Source organism: Convolutriloba macropyga, chromosome 1 (assembly GCF_964194025.1).
Source record: "Convolutriloba macropyga chromosome 1, txConMacr16.3, whole genome shotgun sequence".
NCBI classification, from domain to species: Eukaryota; Metazoa; Xenacoelomorpha; order Acoela; family Convolutidae; genus Convolutriloba; species Convolutriloba macropyga.
Window position 1 is genome coordinate 7717895 of NC_134468.1, and position 18675 is coordinate 7736569.

The 18675-nt window shown below is 34.1% G+C and overlaps 1 protein-coding gene across 2 annotated transcripts; it reads right to left on the minus strand.

Moving 5' to 3' along the window:
- Positions 1–286: 286 nt before the first annotated feature.
- LOC142345204 (uncharacterized) lies at positions 287–14389 on the minus strand. 2 transcript variants are annotated; one of them, XM_075397247.1, is made up of 3 exons: positions 14145–14389; positions 1332–1557; positions 287–405 (listed from the first exon to the last, which is right to left on the minus strand). In XM_075397247.1, exons 1-3 carry the CDS (start codon positions 14161–14163, stop codon positions 336–338), a joined length of 315 nt encoding a protein of 104 aa, XP_075253362.1. In that variant the 5' UTR covers positions 14164–14389; the 3' UTR covers positions 287–335. The 2 variants fall into 2 exon arrangements, 1 of the variants encoding a protein (XP_075253362.1); XR_012759302.1 differs by having other exon boundaries at positions 325–424.
- Between the last annotated feature and the right edge of the window lie 4286 nt (positions 14390–18675).

The following is an 18675-nucleotide window of genomic DNA, read 5'->3' on the forward strand; positions in this document are numbered from 1 at the left end:
AGGTTATTTGGTGAAGGCAGCTTGCTTCTTGTAACATAGTGCTCACCTCTTTTTTTAAAAATTTGTTAGGCTGAAGGGTTTTTTGAAAAAGATAGTTCGCCTAGAAAAACTAAATATGTTGGTAGAAAAATTTATATTGCTTTTTTAATTATTTAGATGAAATAGGAATGAGATAACGAAACAGACCACTCTAAACTCAAAATTTAATCAATACATAGAAAATCTCAAGGGGATACTGACATGTTGTTATTGTTGTTAGCAAAAATATTAAGATTTTTTTAAAAAATTTTATTACGGTTTTCTAAAAATGCTTCTGATTGGAACTGCTTTGATTGTTATATATTTTTTCGGCTCAGTTTTTTTCGCCTAGGTGTTGTGTCATTCCGTTCCTCTGGCTTCATCTCCCTGTGAATTGGATCCACTTCTCATAGGTTGAGCAGATCAGCTCTTTAATAGGCGTTGTCTGTTCACAAAGTGTTGTTCACAGAAAATTTGGACCATAACTTTGATTGGCTTTTATTTTGAAGTCATATATGGTCAAAAATGTGAAAAGAGCTGAACGATTGCAAAAATGGCCACTGAAAGACTTTGACTAAATTCTTGACATAGTTTTTTTACTAATTAAAAATACAGACTGAGAATACGCTGATTCAGCGCTGATTTACTACGTTACTATGATCCGGGTAGCGAGTCGAGAGAAGATGGGACAATTTTACATAACATTGTTTTTTGTACTCTATAACTTATATTAAGAGTAAAAAATGTGTTCCTCGTAGCTTACAAAGTCCAAAATTGGACATCATTGATGGCCAGTGAAAGCAACGTGCGCTTCACTACTCAAAGAAATTGCTGTTGAATTTCATGACATCAGCTAGCTGTGATCATAAATGATTTCAGCGCTGGTGTTGCATAGATTTTTTTTTTGCAATTTTCGCATTAATAAATTTATATTTACTTCCTTCTATGAAAAATATATTTACTTCCTTTAAAAATATCTGAAAGTTTAGTCTAACAAAATCTGCAGATTTGACCGATTAAGCAACGCACTTGGTCTAATCAAATTGCAGATGAAGCGCCAAAATTTAACACATTTTTTTCAGATGTATTTTACACAAATCATTATTAATCTTTAAATTTGTATAGGCTTTGTTCCAACTTTTGAAAGCATTTTGCGGTCGAATTTGGTCAAAACTGTGAAAAGAGCTTGAACGAATCCAAAAAAATGCTTTTTTCCCTTTTTTGAATGCATTTTAATCCTAATTTCGTCATAGCCGAATTTGATCTGCTCAATCAGAGTCGTGTCGAGACAAAGATCATTAAAGTTTTCAGACCTTCGCAGTTTAGAACAGATATTGAGGAATTTATTGCGGATAATAATTGCAGCGGCTTTGTAATGGACTACCAAAACCAACAGAATAATGCTATTGACGATATAGTACATTTTACTATAAGCAGAGAATACAATCATAACAAGACCGGTTCTCTTTTTTCGAAGTAAAGAGGTGATGTATTCATTGTCTCCCTTCCTGGGTCTGTAAGGGTAGAGGGCATGATAGTCTGGAAAACACAAATGACGTCACAAAATTAGAACGCTATTTTCACAATTTCCATTTGTTCTGTCCTCCCCCCCCCCCCAGCTTAGTGGGAATATATGTTTCATGACCCCCCGGAGCACGTGCATTATTTTTACATAGTAACGTGCTGTATAACGGCACATAATTTGTAACTGGGGGTCTGAAAAACCTCTTGGGGGTGGGGGGGGGGGGGGTGGGCGAAACAGAATAGATTCCACAATTGAATCAAAATTGCCCCAGATCTTATGAGATGGAAAAATGGAACCACTAATCATTTACGATGTTTCCCCTTCTGTTAATAATGAAAGCAGAGATAGAAGAGCATTTGCTGGGAAGAAAAATCATTGAGCAAAATTGCATCAGAGCCTCTATCAAATGGAAAATGGTCCCTTTCGCGCTATTGTGTGCAACTTAGTGCCAAAGACGTTCTACTAATACGTAGCGATAAAATCGTTTCTTTATCATCAGATTCCATAACATAAGCCCGTAAGCAAATTTCACGGGTTGACCACCATAAAAGAAACTTACTAATCATAAAACGCTATATATGGATTTTATGGAAACTTACTAAACATACAACGACCATAAAAACTTTTGAGTTTGGCTGAGAAAAAGTTTAATGGTCTACATGCAGTTCCAAAACAATGTTTTTGAGCATAAAATCTCCGTAGTTTAATTTTATGGTACCGTACTTATCATAAAACGCCAAAAAAATTTTTTTATGGACCGTTTTATTGTTACAAATTTTCCATTAAAAATTCTGTATTATTAAATGGCCGATTTCTAGGGGTTGTTTGTCAAATGAATTCGGCAGCCTAGTTTTAGATTCATTTACCAAGATAAGTTTTGTGGAATTTATTTGGTGAGACGGAAAAATTGTCAGTGGTTTTGAATGGCGTCTGTTATCGCCATTGAGGATATGCCAAGTTCCACGTGGAGGCGATATGTGGAACAAATTTGAGATGAGCCATTTGAGGTTTAATTAGTATTGGACAATTAAATAAATCTTTTGAATAAGTATCGGGTTGCATACAGGAAAGTAAATACCAGACACATTTTACAAAAAAGGAGGGAAACTCATGAGGCTCTCAAATTTAGTTGTATAAAAAAGTGTCCTCCTCGTAGCTTAAAAAAGTCCGAAATCGGATATGATTGATGGCCATTGAAACCAACGTGCACTTCGGTCCTCAAAAAAATTGCTGTAAAATTCCATGATATCAGCTAGCCGTGATCATAAATGATTTCGGCGCTGGTGTTGCATAGATTTTTTTTTTGCATTGTTTTCATTACTAAATTTTAATTTACCTCCTTCTTGTTTACTTAGAATTGTCTGCAAATTTTGTCCAATAAAATCTGATTTGACCGATTAGGCAGCGCACTTTGTCTAATCAAAAGGCCCATGAAGCGCCAAAGTTTAACTCAAGTTTTTCAGATGTATTCCACATAAATCTTTATTCAACCTTAAATTTTTACAGTGTTTGTTCCAATTTATACAATTCATATTTGATCATTACTTAATCATAAATATCCAGCCGAATTTGATCTGCTCAATCAGGGTCGTGTCGAGACAAATATCATTGAAATTTTCAGACCTTCACAGATAAGAACAGATGTTGAAGATTTTATTGCGGATAATAATTTCAGCCACTTGGTAGTGGACTACCAAAACCAACAAAAAAATGCTATTAACGATATAGTAAACCTTACTATAAGCTGAGAATACAATCATAACAAGAACGGTTCTCTTTTTTTTGAAGTTTAGATATGATGTATTCATTGTTTCCCTTTCTGGGTCTGTAAGAGTAGATGGCATGATTGTTGGGAAAACACAAATGAAGTAACAACAAAAAACCCTATTTTCACAATTGAATCGAACTTGCCAAACAGCAGAGGCAGTATCAAATGAAAAAGCTCTTTTCCTTCTATGGTGTGCATCTTAGTGACAAAGACTTTCTATTAATACAGAGGGCTTAAATTATTTTGTTTGCCACCTTATTACACAATATAAGCCCTTAAAATAAATTACCAAGGTAAGTTTTGTGAAATGTTTTGGGTGAGATGGATAAATTGACAGGTTCCGGGTGGAGCTGACTTGTGGAATAACTTTGAGACGAGCCATATGATTTTTAATTGGAATTGGACAATTGAAAGAACCTTTTGAATGACTATCCGGTTGCATATAGGAAAGTAAATGCTAGACACTTTTCCCAAAAATTGAGTCAAAATTATGAGGCTCTCATGTTTAGTAGTATAAAATTCAGCAATTATAAGCACACAGAATTCAACAGTTTTTTAATTGGAAAGTGACTTCATTTGTTTTTTTGAGTGACTGTGTGATGAATGTACTCTATGAAGTTGTAGCAATCATAAAAGTTGTATGAATTGAAAAAACCGAGAAACCACTATACGAGCGTGCCAACAAACGTGAAGGAGAAAGAAGGGGGAAAATGTGGTAGTTTGAAAATTTCAATCAGCTTCTGGACCGGTTTTTGTTAAACTTATTGCATTACAGTGCCTATTTTTTTGCATTCCACTGAAACAAAATGCACACTGAAGAGTTTTTGATAATTCCTTACCAAGCATATACGAAGCAACTTTCAAATTGGCGACAACAAAAGCGTTCGAGAAAAACCAAACAGATATCACTGTTGAAGAGAAACAGGTCTCCAGCAGCACTTTCTACAACACAACTTGACAAACAACAGTAAAAAGATAATTCAGATAGCGTCAACAAGCGGATACCAATGCGACACAGAAAATTCGAGCCATATCAAGACTAATAGGAAGATTATTGGTTCTTTGTTATTAAGAACACTATTGATTCATTAGATCAAAAAGGAAGAATTCTTGTGGCTGTCTTTCTTTATGATCTGCAAAAACCGAAATGTAAGCTACAAAGTCCATTCCAACACTACAAAGTCCATAAATGACTGGATTTTAGCTCATAAATAATTTATAAAATCTACGCAAAACAATTTCTTGCATTGTTTTATCACCCATAGAAAAATTGCAACTACTGGTACTTGAGTCAGATAACAAAGACTTTTTGAAGATGCAAAAGATGAAATCTAAACGTCTAGTTCCTTGACAAACTATGTTCTCCCAAGCTACCCAATCAGGTGAAGTAAACACAAAAGGTAGTGCCGTTTTTGGTAGCATTGCTAATTCGACAAAAACAAGTGGTTGACCGAAATCCAAAGCTGTGTGCTACTTTCAAACAAAACCCTCCAAAAAAAAAACAAACATTTCAGAAAAACGTTTCCACAGCTGAACGTTACCGCTGACAGAATAAAGGGTTCTGATCTGTAGACATGTAGATTTTGCGTATATGCTGGATAGAGTTGCCCAACACAACAAGGTAGTCAATTTTTTTTACTACTGGCCGTTGATTTTTTATGGCAATACCTACGGGTCCAACCAATGGATGTTTTTTATGCAAAAAAAGCTATTGATGCGTTAAGAATAACGAGAAAGAAGAAACAATCAAAATAACAACGAACAGACAAGGGATCCGAATTCAAAGGTGAATTCAAAACGTTTTATGAACTGGAGAAATTAGCTTAAATACAACAGAAAACAAAATCAAATCAGCATTTGCTTAGAGGAATATTTGATGACTCAAACTTATCATTTAAAAACACAGGGAGGAGGAAAAAAGGTCTTCTAAAAACTGTAAACAGTCGTGTTAATCATGTTAGCCAAATTTCACCTAATTTATTTTTTTCAGAAAACAACCTTTTCTAATAACTCTCGCCATTAGCATAAAATGTACAAACCGAAAACCGAAGAATGAAAACACCGAAGTATGGATGCAAGCAACAATATAATTCAAGGCAAGTTTTTAAACCAGACTTTGTTCAAGTGAACATCGCTACTGTCGAACACTCAACATGTGGATTCCTGAAGATATTACAATTGACTTGATTTCGAATGTCTCGATGGTTCTTTTAACGAAAATACCATTGACAAATTTAGAAATCAATTAGCTCAACCATGAAAATTAGAGTTGCCCCTCCTTGCTTTGCTTCAATATAATTTCCTTCAAATATCAACAATGTAAAGTCATCTGAACTGGTCGCGTAATTTAATTCCGGCGCTGAACTTGATGCTTCAACTTTGAAAAGTTTGAAAATGTTTACTCAACAATTGGGAAAGTCTTTCGGTGGAAAGTCTTTCCACTTGATTTAAACTTCGCCAAATGTACTGTCTCCGAAAACAGAATAAAATTTTTTTGACAGCTAATAGACATTATGCTCACAAAAGTTTTTTTTGCATTGATTTCTCTCACATCAAAGATGCAAGCGACAGCAATTTTTTGATACAATGAAGTCATAGCAGTAATGTTCGTGGCAACAGCAGGTTGACCAGGCTGAAATCGTAATTGTATTTTCACTAAAGAGCCAATCACAAAATTTAATGTTGTTTTATGCCTATGTAGAGCCTTCATTGGTACCGATACAGCTAATCCACTCCATTATCAAATATTTGGTTTGCGAGGGATAACTTTTTTTCGAAAAGGTTTTGCAGCGGCTGCAACTCCAATGCAAGCATTTGATAACAAAAGACTATACGGCAATTCAATGATGGTATGTAGAAAATGGCCATGGTACACCTCTGAGTGAGTTACCAAACGATTAAATCTGGTCTTTGATTTGACCAGTACTCAAGAGGGAATGCATGGTTGCTTTCATCCCATTGGAACCCACTGGTTAGTACTAACGAAACGATGTGCATATCCTAGAACGTTTTTAGCGGATCCCTTGGCATCATCACTAACTGCCTACAAGCATAAATTCTCGCGTCTACAAAAATGTAAAAACATTGAGTTGATAATCCATATTATGGAGCACAGACGAGACACTCAATCGCCATTGCACTCTTCAGGCTTACAGTTTTACGGTTCCTTTGAAGTCATTTTGCTCATTTTCGCTATCATGGATATTTTCCATTTGTAACCGATGTAAGTGAGTTGCAACTCTTAGCTTTGTAGAAATGAAAATGAATTAGGCTTTCAAAAATATCACATATACACTTTTGAATTTTCCGAAAATTACAAGAAACTGAAATTTTAAGAAAAAGATTAAAGTGTTCCAGACAAAAATTCATTGAACACTCAATAAAATGTTCAAGATCTGGTAGATAGGAGCAGAATGCTTGCCAAGCATCTGCCAGAACTGTAGAGGAATGTCTTTTTGTAGCAATTGGTTTTGCCCTGATCACATTCTCCGTGCTTAGAGTTCGAAGTTTCTTCCTAGTTTTGCTGATTGAAGGATGACTTGACCTCGAGCTAATACTCGAAACATTTTTCAAGAGAGGTGATGAAGTCTTTCTGAGTAGGCAAACAAACAACATGAAACAAGCCACCAGGCAAAGCCGCCAGAACTTACCAGGAATGGAACAAACTATCATCCTTGTTGCCAATTTTGTATGTAACATGATAATGATGAGAACCAAAAGTACAACTTTCAGCAGACGCCGAAGACGAATGATAACCAAAGGCCTTATTCTCGACCGCAGAATTTTCCAATTTCAGACCTGTCTCAAAAACGTTGCATTTGAATGGATTTTCAAAATAAGTATTTCGGCTTATTCCCGTAATTGGCTCAAAACATTATGATGATAAAAACAAGTAAACTAAATAACTAGTGGTACACAAAACACAAAAAGAAAGAATGGAGCGTCGAGGTTTGTTGGAACTTTTATTTCTTCTGATGGCCACTTTTTGTTTTTTGGCACGCTGTGTCGGTGGTTTCCGCAGTTTCTTTCCCGAGCGCGTTGATTCCTTTGATGTGTCAAGTTTCACAAGAGAGTAAGTCAATGCAACAGATCTCTCAATCATTTAATTGATTCACTCAATATTACGACATAGCAATTTAAATTCCGCTACGACAGGGTGACTTTTGTTTGAAATCCCAATCAACTTGCTCGGTCGCAAGTTTGATTAGTTTCAGAGACGGTTAAAGACCAGTAGAGCTGCAAGTTTTCATTAACCTTGCAAGCCCTTTTCGCTCAAGGAAAATGTCGAATGGAGGTCGCTATATTCAGCGTCTCTAGTGAAAACACCTCCTATCATATGAAAGTAACTGATCTGAAATTTATTCGCCGAATATAACAACTAGAAAAGACCGAGGTTATAATTGATACAAATAAATCGCCCCAGCTGACTTCTAAAAATCTGAATAGTGCAACAACTGAAGGAAAAAAGTTTCATGAAACAGCGCAAGGTTTCTTTCAGTGTGTAAGAACAGAAGAAGCTATAACCGAATCAATTTTTACCTACCATAACTGTTTCAATTTTGATTTTTTGGGTTGATTTTGTTTTGCCATATCCTAACTAATTTCCCTATCCGACATCTACATGTTTAGACAGCGCAACACCTGCAAACTGTTTTTCATCAAGAATGGCAAAGTAGTCTCAGCTTATGGAAGTTTTTTTGTACTTATCTAAAATCGAGCACAACCATAGACAACCTCACATTAAGAGATGACGCAATTCTTTTTTTAGACATATTGCAAAGATAGCACACCACATCTCAAAAAAACATTCCATAATTAGTTCTTATTGTTCCGGCATTTCTTAAATCTTGTTGGAAGTTTTTTCCTTGTTTTGCTGATTGATGTATGACTTGACCTCGAGCTGATACTCCGCTACTCCACAGCAACATTATTCAAGAAAGGCGATGAATTCTTTCTGAGTAGGCAAAAAAAACAACATGAAACAAACCACTGGCAAAGAAGGAAGATTGCCTGCCACATCTCAAAAAAATTGACAAATCATTCTGACTTGGTTTTTATCATTCCGGCATTTCTGAAATCTTTTCTATCAGCTAAATTTTCATTTTATCCAATTTAATGACAGTTATTCTTACATTTGTTTGATCAATTTCCTTAGTTTGCTTTTTCTTTCAAGATATTTTTTGTTAAAGCTGAATTTAAGTTTCCTGTTAGGAAACTGTTACTGCTAAAGTTTTTTTCATATTATGGCTACTGATTGTTTAGAAAAAAGAATCAAATGAATGGCAGACTCTAACACTTGATTGTACGTGCCACAATTACAAAAATTTTGCTTCGGTGAAAGGACTTTTCGATGAAATTACAGGTTTTTGGAGCAGTGATCACAACTTTGATATACCTGTTTATTATATCAAAGCAATCGTTCAATATGCAGAACAGCTTAGTTTTTTCAGCTTAACACAACGCCCTAGAAAAATTCAACAGCTCTCTTTGAAACTCCGTGTTATTATTTTTGCATCACAACTTTGAAGAGAAAACAGGAGAGTATGTTCAAAATTTTCTCAGAGAACCAGGAAAATTATCGAAGATTAAGACCTTAATTGTATAAAAATTCGGAAAAGAAGCTCGGGCAGCTCGGAGAAGCAAAACAACTATCACAATTTGGGCGGTTATCAGTCTTCTCAACTGGATAGTGATTCAACAATACGCCTAAAAAACAGCTTCCATTACTGTCGAGTAATTTTCAGATTAAAAAAGACAACAACTTCAAGCCATGGTTATGCTCGAGCAAAGACGGCCACCAAACTGGATAACCAAATAAGCACTTTGTTACTCTCTGTAAATCTGTGGCTTTTATATTTCTATCGCTTATAAATTCATGCTTTTTCTTGTGTTCTTTTCTTGTATCGTTGGACCACATGATAATGATGAGAACCAAAAGTGCAACTTTCAGCAGACGCCGAAGACGAATGATAACCAAAGGCCTTATTCTCGACCGCAGAATTTTCCAATTTCAGACCTGTCTCAAAAACGCTGCATTTGAATGGATTTTCAAAATAAGTATTTCGGCTTATTCCCGTAATTGGCTCAAAACATTATGATGATAAAAACAAGTAAACTAAATAACTAGTGGTACACAAAACACAAAAAGAAAGAATGGAGCGTCGAGGTTTGTTGGAACTTTTATTTCTTCTGATGGCCACTTTTTGTTTTTTGGCACGCTGTGTCGGTGGTTTCCGCAGTTTCTTTCCCGAGCGCGTTGATTCCTTTGATGTGTCAAGTTTCACAAGAGAGTAAGTCAATGCAACAGATCTCTCAATCATTTAATTGATTCACTCAATATTACGACATAGCAATTTAAATTCCGCTACGACAGGGTGACTTTTGTTTGAAATCCCAATCAACTTGCTCGGTCGCAAGTTTGATTAGTTTCAGAGACAGTTAAAGACCAGTAGAGCTGCAAGTTTTCATTAACCTTGCAAGCCCTTTTCGCTCAAGGAAAATGTCGAATGGAGGTCGCTATATTCAGCGTCTCTAGTGAAAACACCTCCTATCATATGAAAGTAACTGATCTGAAATTTATTCGCCGAATATAACAACTAGAAAAGACCGAGGTTATAATTGATACAAATAAATCGCCCCAGCTGACTTCTAAAAATCTGAATAGTGCAACAACTGAAGGAAAAAAGTTTCATGAAACAGCGCAAGGTTTCTTTCAGTGTGTAAGAACAGAAGAAGCTATAACCGAATCAATTTTTACCTACCATAACTGTTTCAATTTTGATTTTTTGGGTTGATTTTGTTTTGCCATATCCTAACTAATTTCCCTATCCGACATCTACATGTTTAGACAGCGCAACACCTGCAAACTGTTTTTCATCAAGAATGGCAAAGTAGTCTCAGCTTATGGAAGTTTTTTTGTACTTATCTAAAATCGAGCACAACCATAGACAACCTCACATTAAGAGATGACGCAATTCTTTTTTTAGACATATTGCAAAGATAGCACACCACATCTCAAAAAAACATTCCATAATTAGTTCTTATTGTTCCGGCATTTCTTAAATCTTGTTGGAAGTTTTTTCCTTGTTTTGCTGATTGATGTATGACTTGACCTCGAGCTGATACTCCGCTACTCCACAGCAACATTATTCAAGAAAGGCGATGAATTCTTTCTGAGTAGGCAAAAAAAACAACATGAAACAAACCACTGGCAAAGAAGGAAGATTGCCTGCCACATCTCAAAAAAATTGACAAATCATTCTGACTTGGTTTTTATCATTCCGGCATTTCTGAAATCTTTTCTATCAGCTAAATTTTCATTTTATCCAATTTAATGACAGTTATTCTTACATTTGTTTGATCAATTTCCTTAGTTTGCTTTTTCTTTCAAGATATTTTTTGTTAAAGCTGAATTTAAGTTTCCTGTTAGGAAACTGTTACTGCTAAAGTTTTTTTCATATTATGGCTACTGATTGTTTAGAAAAAAGAATCAAATGAATGGCAGACTCTAACACTTGATTGTACGTGCCACAATTACAAAAATTTTGCTTCGGTGAAAGGACTTTTCGATGAAATTACAGGTTTTTGGAGCAGTGATCACAACTTTGATATACCTGTTTATTATATCAAAGCAATCGTTCAATATGCAGAACAGCTTAGTTTTTTCAGCTTAACACAACGCCCTAGAAAAATTCAACAGCTCTCTTTGAAACTCCGTGTTATTATTTTTGCATCACAACTTTGAAGAGAAAACAGGAGAGTATGTTCAAAATTTTCTCAGAGAACCAGGAAAATTATCGAAGATTAAGACCTTAATTGTATAAAAATTCGGAAAAGAAGCTCGGGCAGCTCGGAGAAGCAAAACAACTATCACAATTTGGGCGGTTATCAGTCTTCTCAACTGGATAGTGATTCAACAATACGCCTAAAAAACAGCTTCCATTACTGTCGAGTAATTTTCAGATTAAAAAAGACAACAACTTCAAGCCATGGTTATGCTCGAGCAAAGACGGCCACCAAACTGGATAACCAAATAAACACTTTGTTACTCTCTGTAAATCTGTGGCTTTTATATTTCTATCGCTTATAAATTCATGCTTTTTCTTGTGTTCTTTTCTTGTATCGTTGGACCACAGTTTTAGTGAACTGTAACATGTTGATAGCAGATTGATTCAAAAATCGATAAGGTTGCTGACAAACACAAGATGTTTTAAATGAACACCAGATTTGATTGAACATGAAAATTCTTTTTCTATGCCAAACAGTAATTTAGCATCATTTTGTATTTTCCTTAGCAACTATTTTGTGCAAATAACGACGGGAATTATATATTGCGTACTTATATGTTGATTAAAAATATATTTTGGTTTGGAAATTGTCGCTATTTCTCCTGCTAAGCGAACAAAGATCAGAAAATTTGGTATTACATGAGAAGTGATGCAAAATTGAAATAAGAGTCGGGGCAAAAATTTAAGGCGATTTATTCACAGCAAAGTTTAAAAAAAATGAGTCAGTAATCTAAATGTTTACAAAAAAGTTTTTGGATAGGATTTTTCATCAGGAAGCTGTAAGTCCCAAAAACCTTTTTTTCTCAATTGCCATTTGCGTTTCACTCATTTCGGATATTTTTTTTCAGATATTTAATTAAACGTTGCTTTATTAAGCGTTGCTTTAATGTACCTTCTTTTTTTACCTATCAAACAATATCCAAAAACGGCTGGCAGGTCTGAAGGATCTCCTAATTTACCATTTCAGTTGTCACAAACAAACAATCCTTAAACAGTACAAAAAACAAACATTTTGTATGCTATAAATTTGGCTTCAAAAGGAGAGTTATTGATTTGGAAAACAACATAGGAGAAAAAACCATCTCTCATTCGGAACCCGAAGTTGTTTTTATTGCTATAGTTTTTTTAGGGGTGGCTCATCCTAGTTTGAGCACATGAATAAATTACACAGCTTACCGTGAACGCAAAAATCGACGCATCACGGGTATTTGCGAAAATTGAGAACGCTTTGGATGGTGGTAATAAAATAAACAATTTTTCAGTGATCTTTTTTGATTTGCTGATCTTTATATGCGGCAAACAACGAAATTGAATTCAACACCCATATTCAATCGCAAAAAATTTAATTCAGAGCAAAAATAGAGCTTACAAAGTTATTGGATCAAGACAACTCGAAAATTTTGGTTGAGTCTTCAACAATCTTTGAAAATTTAAAAACAAAGGTTACCGAAAAAATAATGCTAGTTAGCACTGATTAATTTAGCATAGCATGGTAGCGGTCGAACTGATAAAGCTAGCACTGATTAATTTTTCATCACATGGTAGCGATGGGCCAATAAACAAAATAAAAAAATGCTGAAATGAGGCTTGTGCATACCAAACCAATTCGAGCATCCTCAAAGAAAATCTCGGTATTGGTTGTTGGAAACTACCCAGAACAAGAACGCACTAAAATTCTATAAAATACTAAACGATCAATTTGTCTTTTGGTATATTTGTTTTATAATGATAAACAATCAATTTTCAACCCTTTTCATTTTTCATAGGTGAGGATGGGAGATTTACACGCGCAATTGTTTTCAGTGGGTTCTGGTGAGTTTTATATGGGTTGAATTGTGGAAGTGCGGTGTGAACTCTAGATTTGTTCGTGTGCGTGTGTATGTGTGTGTGTGTGTGTGTGTGGAGGTTGTTGTGTGTGTATGTGCTTTTAGTGGTTTGTATGTCTGTGTGTGTAGGGGAGGGGGTTGTTTTGTGTGTGTATGTGCTAGTGGTGGTGGTGATGGTGGTGTTGGTGTGTATGTGTATGTGAGTGGGTGTGTGTGTGTGTGTGTGTGTGTGTGTGTGTGTGTGTGTGTGTGTGTGTGTGTGTGTGTGTGTGGTGAGTGGAGTTTCAAAAACCTAAGTCCCCAAAAACAGCTAAAGGATGGTTTTCGAAACAATTTTTTTGACCGTTTTATAGGACAGTTTAGGGTTGCTAATAAACCGATATAAGGTTTATGAATGATGTGCGTGGGTGTGTGTGTGTGCCTCTGTGTGTGTTTGTCTGTGTGTGGGGGGATTTGTTATGTGTGTATCTGCTGGTTGTGGTGTGCGCGTGGGTTGTGGGTGTAGTTTTTAAAATAAGTCCCCCGAAAAGGCTAAAGGATAATTTACGAAAAAAGTTTTGATAGTTTTTATGACTCAAAAAACATCACCCTATTTCTGCCGATCGTTTCGGACCATAACAAAAAATGCTAATAAACATGTATAAGAAAATTGTATAAGAAAATGATGTAGCGAGCGATATATTTTGATGCAAGAGTTGAAACAAAGCAAAAAAAATGATATCGGTCGTCACTAATCCAGAATCACGAAGCTCCGCAAATGAAAACGGAGGTCTCCTTATGACTCAGCACTGATAGATAGTGATAAAATACGATTCATAAGTGTTTTTGATCAGTGTTTTTCTTCAATTTAATTGGTCACTGAGACCTTTTTCAAATAATGTGTTGAAAATAAAACCAATCGATGCACCATCAAGTCATCTCGTCTTGAAAGTATGTTTTTAAACTCATTAGAATTATCAGGCTGTGAGCTCAGATAGAGATCAATTTTTTTTTAAAATCATGCATATCTATAAGTAAGATCAGACCCTTACCGTCCATATTATCTTTCAAAGATTTTTTCCCTTATAATATCTTTTCCCTTACTAAATTTCATCGTCGAAATTGATATATGAATAACAAAAAATTGGGACACGTTTTACTGAGTCCGTTCCACACAACTCAAAAATTATTGAAACTTTGTTTTAAGATATTGGCTATGTATTGGACTGCTAACTTCTCGCCTGATTTGGCTGGAACCATTTAAAGTTGTTGCTGGAACACTACATTCCGCAAAACGTTTCTGATTTTTTAAAGATAATGCAATGCGACCTAAAACATTGCCACGAGTTCCAATATGTGTATGATGTAAATTAATGTGTATGATGTGTATGTGCGAGTTTTGCCGTTCGTGTTCGACCGAAACTAAAAAAGTTGCTATTAAACCCATATATGGTTTCTAAATGATGTATTTTTAAACAAGATGTAATTTGTTTCAGACAAAAAATTGATGAATTCACTTATCCAGAATCATGAAGCTCCGTAAAGTAAAACCGAGGGCTCCTAATGACACTGCCCTGATAGATAGTTATGAATTACGTTTCCTACGTAATTTAGACAAAAATTGATGAATTCACTTATCCAGAATTATGAAGCTCCGTAAAGTAAAACCGAGGGCTCCTAATGACACTGCCTTGATAGATAGTTATGAATTACGTTTCCTACGTAATTTAGACAAAAAATTGATGAATTCACTTATCCAGAATCATGAAGCTCCGTAAAGTAAAACCGAGGGCTCCTAATGACACTGCCCTGATAGATAGTTATGAATTACGTTTCCTACGTAAATTAGACTAAAAAATGATGAATTCACTTATCCAGAATCATGAAGCTCCGTAAAGTAAAACCGAGGGCTCCTAATGACACTGCCCTGATAGATAGTTATGAATTACGTTTCCTACGTAATTTAGACAAAAAATTGATGAATTCACTTATCCAGACTCATGAAGCTCCGTAAAGTAAGACCGAGGGCTCCTAATGACACTGCCCCTGATAGATAGTTATGAATTACTTTTCCTACGAGTTTTTGATCGGTATGTTTTTCTGTAGACTATTTGTTTCACTGAGTCTTTCCAAACAACGTGTTGAAAATAAAACCAATCGATGCACGGTTAAGCCTTCTGGTCTTCAAAGTGCGTTATTAAACTCAATAGAATTATCAAGATTTGAGCTCAGATAGGAAGTAAATTATGTTCTAAAAATGATGCATATCTAAAAGCACGATTAAATTCTTATCGACCATTATCGAAAGTAGTCGACAAAAAAATCTAAATTTTGATGTCAAACCCCCAAAATATGACACATATTGCAATTTAAAGAATTGTTTACAAAAATTTGGTTAACTGAGTTCAGAAGAATCTCAAGATTGAACGACATAAAAATGAAAAAGCTTTACTCCGTTTTTGGGTTTCTAAGTTTTTATGTTCCTTCTTGATTGTTTCCTAGTCATCCAACTGATCAATCCAACAGCACAAAATTTGCGCCTGCTTTTGTTTCTGTTACAAGATTAAATAAAGTTAAAAAATTTCTTTCTCTGGGACACTCAAATCAAAAGATTTTTTCCCTCAGATAATATTAAAATATAGATGAACTTTTCTTCAAAAAATACTTCTGGGATAATTTAGAAACGTTAAATTTCTAGCAGAATTTTCTTGATACATAGCGCTCTATGAACGGAATTGACATCAGCATGAGATATATTAAGATGTGCTTCAAATTTTTATTCAGTCTTAGAGCAGCTGATTTTTTTGAGTTTATGATAATGTGAGCTCACAAAATAGCTTTGCGTAATGTTTTTCTCAAATAAGCAGAAAATGTCTTACAAATAAATTGTTTTTAAGAGTTTCCTTCAAAAGGTCCCTTTAGTCTGCGTCGAAATATTTGTTTATGAAAAGCGTACTGTGCATCTACAAATGTGTGTACCTCGGATTGAGATTTTTTAAACCTGAGATAATGCAAAAACAAACAATTTTAACTTATCTTATAACGTAAAAAAACAATTGATTATACTCGAACACTGCCAAGAAATCACCATTCAATTTCAAAAAAGCATTGTTTTTTTTTTATTTTTTTGCGGACAACTTCTATTCGGCAAGCAAAGTAAACAGTTAACGGGCACCCAACTATTTCGATTGACAAAATGAAATCAAAAAATTATCCAATATCAAGAACAACAATGATTTCCGCTCACGCAACAAATTTTTTTTTGTTCATTGCCAAGCCATATAATTTTTGGGAAGCTAAAAAATTATTTAATTAGATGTTCCGATAAGAGAACTTTTACTTTTTTGAATAGAATTTGGTGAAATTATAATTTCTATCGAAAAAAAATTAGTTGTACGTACGAATAGAAGCTTATATTTTACTTAAAAATTGAATTTATTCTTCAGGCTTTTTAGCGGCTCAATTTGTGTCTCAATAGTGACGTATATTCTTGTTTTTGCATTTTAAAAACAAATGTTTTTCTCCCATTCTTTTGTATTCTATTTAACGTCAGCACGGTTTTAAAATTATTAATAGAGGATAAGACAGAAAATTTTTGTTGCTGTAGCGCGCCGTTTTCTGAATTGATCAAATTTTCATAATTGTTTACAACTTTTCCTGCAAATAACTATTTGCTGGAAAATTTGTAAACAATTTTGAACATTGATTGCCTTAAAAAACGGCGTTCAACAACAACAATAGTTTGTTGTCTTTTTCTATATTAAGAGTGTTAAAGCCGTGCTGACGTAGCAAAAAAAGAAAGGGAAACAAAATAGTTTTTTTTTCAAAATGCAAAAAGAAGGATATACGTCACAGTTCAGAAAGAAATAAGCCCCCAAATGTTTTGAATAAACTCAATTAAGTAAAAAATAAACATCTATTCAAACAACTAATTTGTCCTTCGATAGAAATTATAAATTCCTTGTATTATAATAAAAGTGATATCGTTGGTTGCAAAAATAATGGTCTCGCTGATCCAGTTATCATTGACCAGGACATTACGGTTAATAAAAACTAATTTGTCGTTCCTTCAATGGGTACATTTGACAAATTGTTAACTAATTAACAACTTTTCAAATGTAGCGAAATTAAAGAACGACAAATTAGTTTTGAATTACCGTAATCTCCTTGTCAATGATGTCTGGATTTGCGAGACAATTAGTATTGCAACTACCAATATCACTTTTTATTTTTTTTATAGAGTTTTAGGAAGCTATCCTTTCTATCGAATGGTGAATTAGTTGTTCGAATAGAAGTTTATATTTTACTTAATTGAATTTATTCTTAAGGATTTTAGGCAGTTTAATTATTTTCTAAATAGTGAAGAATATTGTTGTTTTTGCATTTTGAAGACAAATGTTTTCTCCCATTCTTTTGTACATATTTCAAAGATCAGCACTTTTTTTATACTTATAGTACAGAAAAAGAAAGCAAAATGTTGTTACTGCCGCACGCCGTTTTTCAGGGTAATCAAATATTCAAATTTGTTTTTAATTTTTCTGTCGAATGATTATAATATTGTCAAACGTACCGAAATGGAAGAACGACAAATTAGTTATTAATTACAAAATATCCTTTGCAATGTTAACTGTAGATTAACGAGACAAAAAGTAGTAGTACAACAATCAATGTCACTGCTAACAAATAATTCTTTGAATGGGGTATCAAATACCTGCAATTCAAACTCGAGCAGCAAGTTTTAGCCTTATTGAATTTAATGTCCACTTAGGGGGCTAAAATTTTGTCTACTTAGAGGACATTTTTTTACGCACAAAATATCAAAAGTCAAAATTGACAAAATTTTGTTTGATTTATAAGAAATTTCTTTACGAGAGCATTCAATTTTTTAATTAAAATTTAGTGTATATTATAATATCCATCGAATGGTAATCTATTTTTATGAATAGAAGTTTATATTTATATAATTAAATTTCTTCTTCAAAATTTTCAGCGGCTTAACTGTTTTCTGAATTGTGACGTATATCCTTGTTTTTTGCATTTTGAAAACAAATAAATTGACTCCCTTTCTGTTGTTTTTTTTCTAAGTCAGCACGTTTTGACTTTATTAATATAGAAAAAGACAACAAACTATTGTTGTTGTTGAACGCCGTCTTTCAAAGTGATCAAAGTTCAAAAATGTTTACAACTTTCTGGCGAATAGTTATTTGCAAGGAAATTTGTAACATTTCTGAAAATTTGATGACCTTGGAAAACGGCGTGCGACAACAACAACAGTTCGATGTCATTTTCTATTTTAATAGAGTTAAAACTGTGCTGACTTGGAAAAAAAAACATAAGAAAGGGAGTCAATTTATTTGTTTTCAAAATGGAAAAACAAGGTCATACCTCACAATTCAGAGAATAGTTAAGCCGCTAAAAATTTTGAAGAATAAATTCAATTAAATTAAAGATAAATATCTATTCAAACGACTAACTTACCATTCGATTGAATTTATAATTTCACTAAATTTTTATTTAAAAAAAGAATGCTCTCATATAAAACTCTCTTATAAACCTAACAAATTTTGTCAATTTTTGAATTTATTTGATATTTTGTGCATTATTTGATATTTAATAAGTGTACATTAAATTCAATAAATCTAAATCTTGCAGCTCGAGTTTAAATAGCAAATATTTGATATCCCATTCAAAGACTTGTTTGTTAGCAGTGACATTGATGGTTGTAGTACTACCTTTTGCTCGTTAATCTACTGTTATCATTGCCCAGGATAA

What these genes read in the sequence shown, in the direction of transcription:
- LOC142345204 (XM_075397247.1), bottom strand. An exon ending in ATCTGTTCTAAACTGCGAAG is followed by an intron (nt 406 to 1,331) that starts GTCTGAAAACTT and finishes TCCAATTCACAG; the next exon opens with GGAGATGAAGCCAGAGGAAC.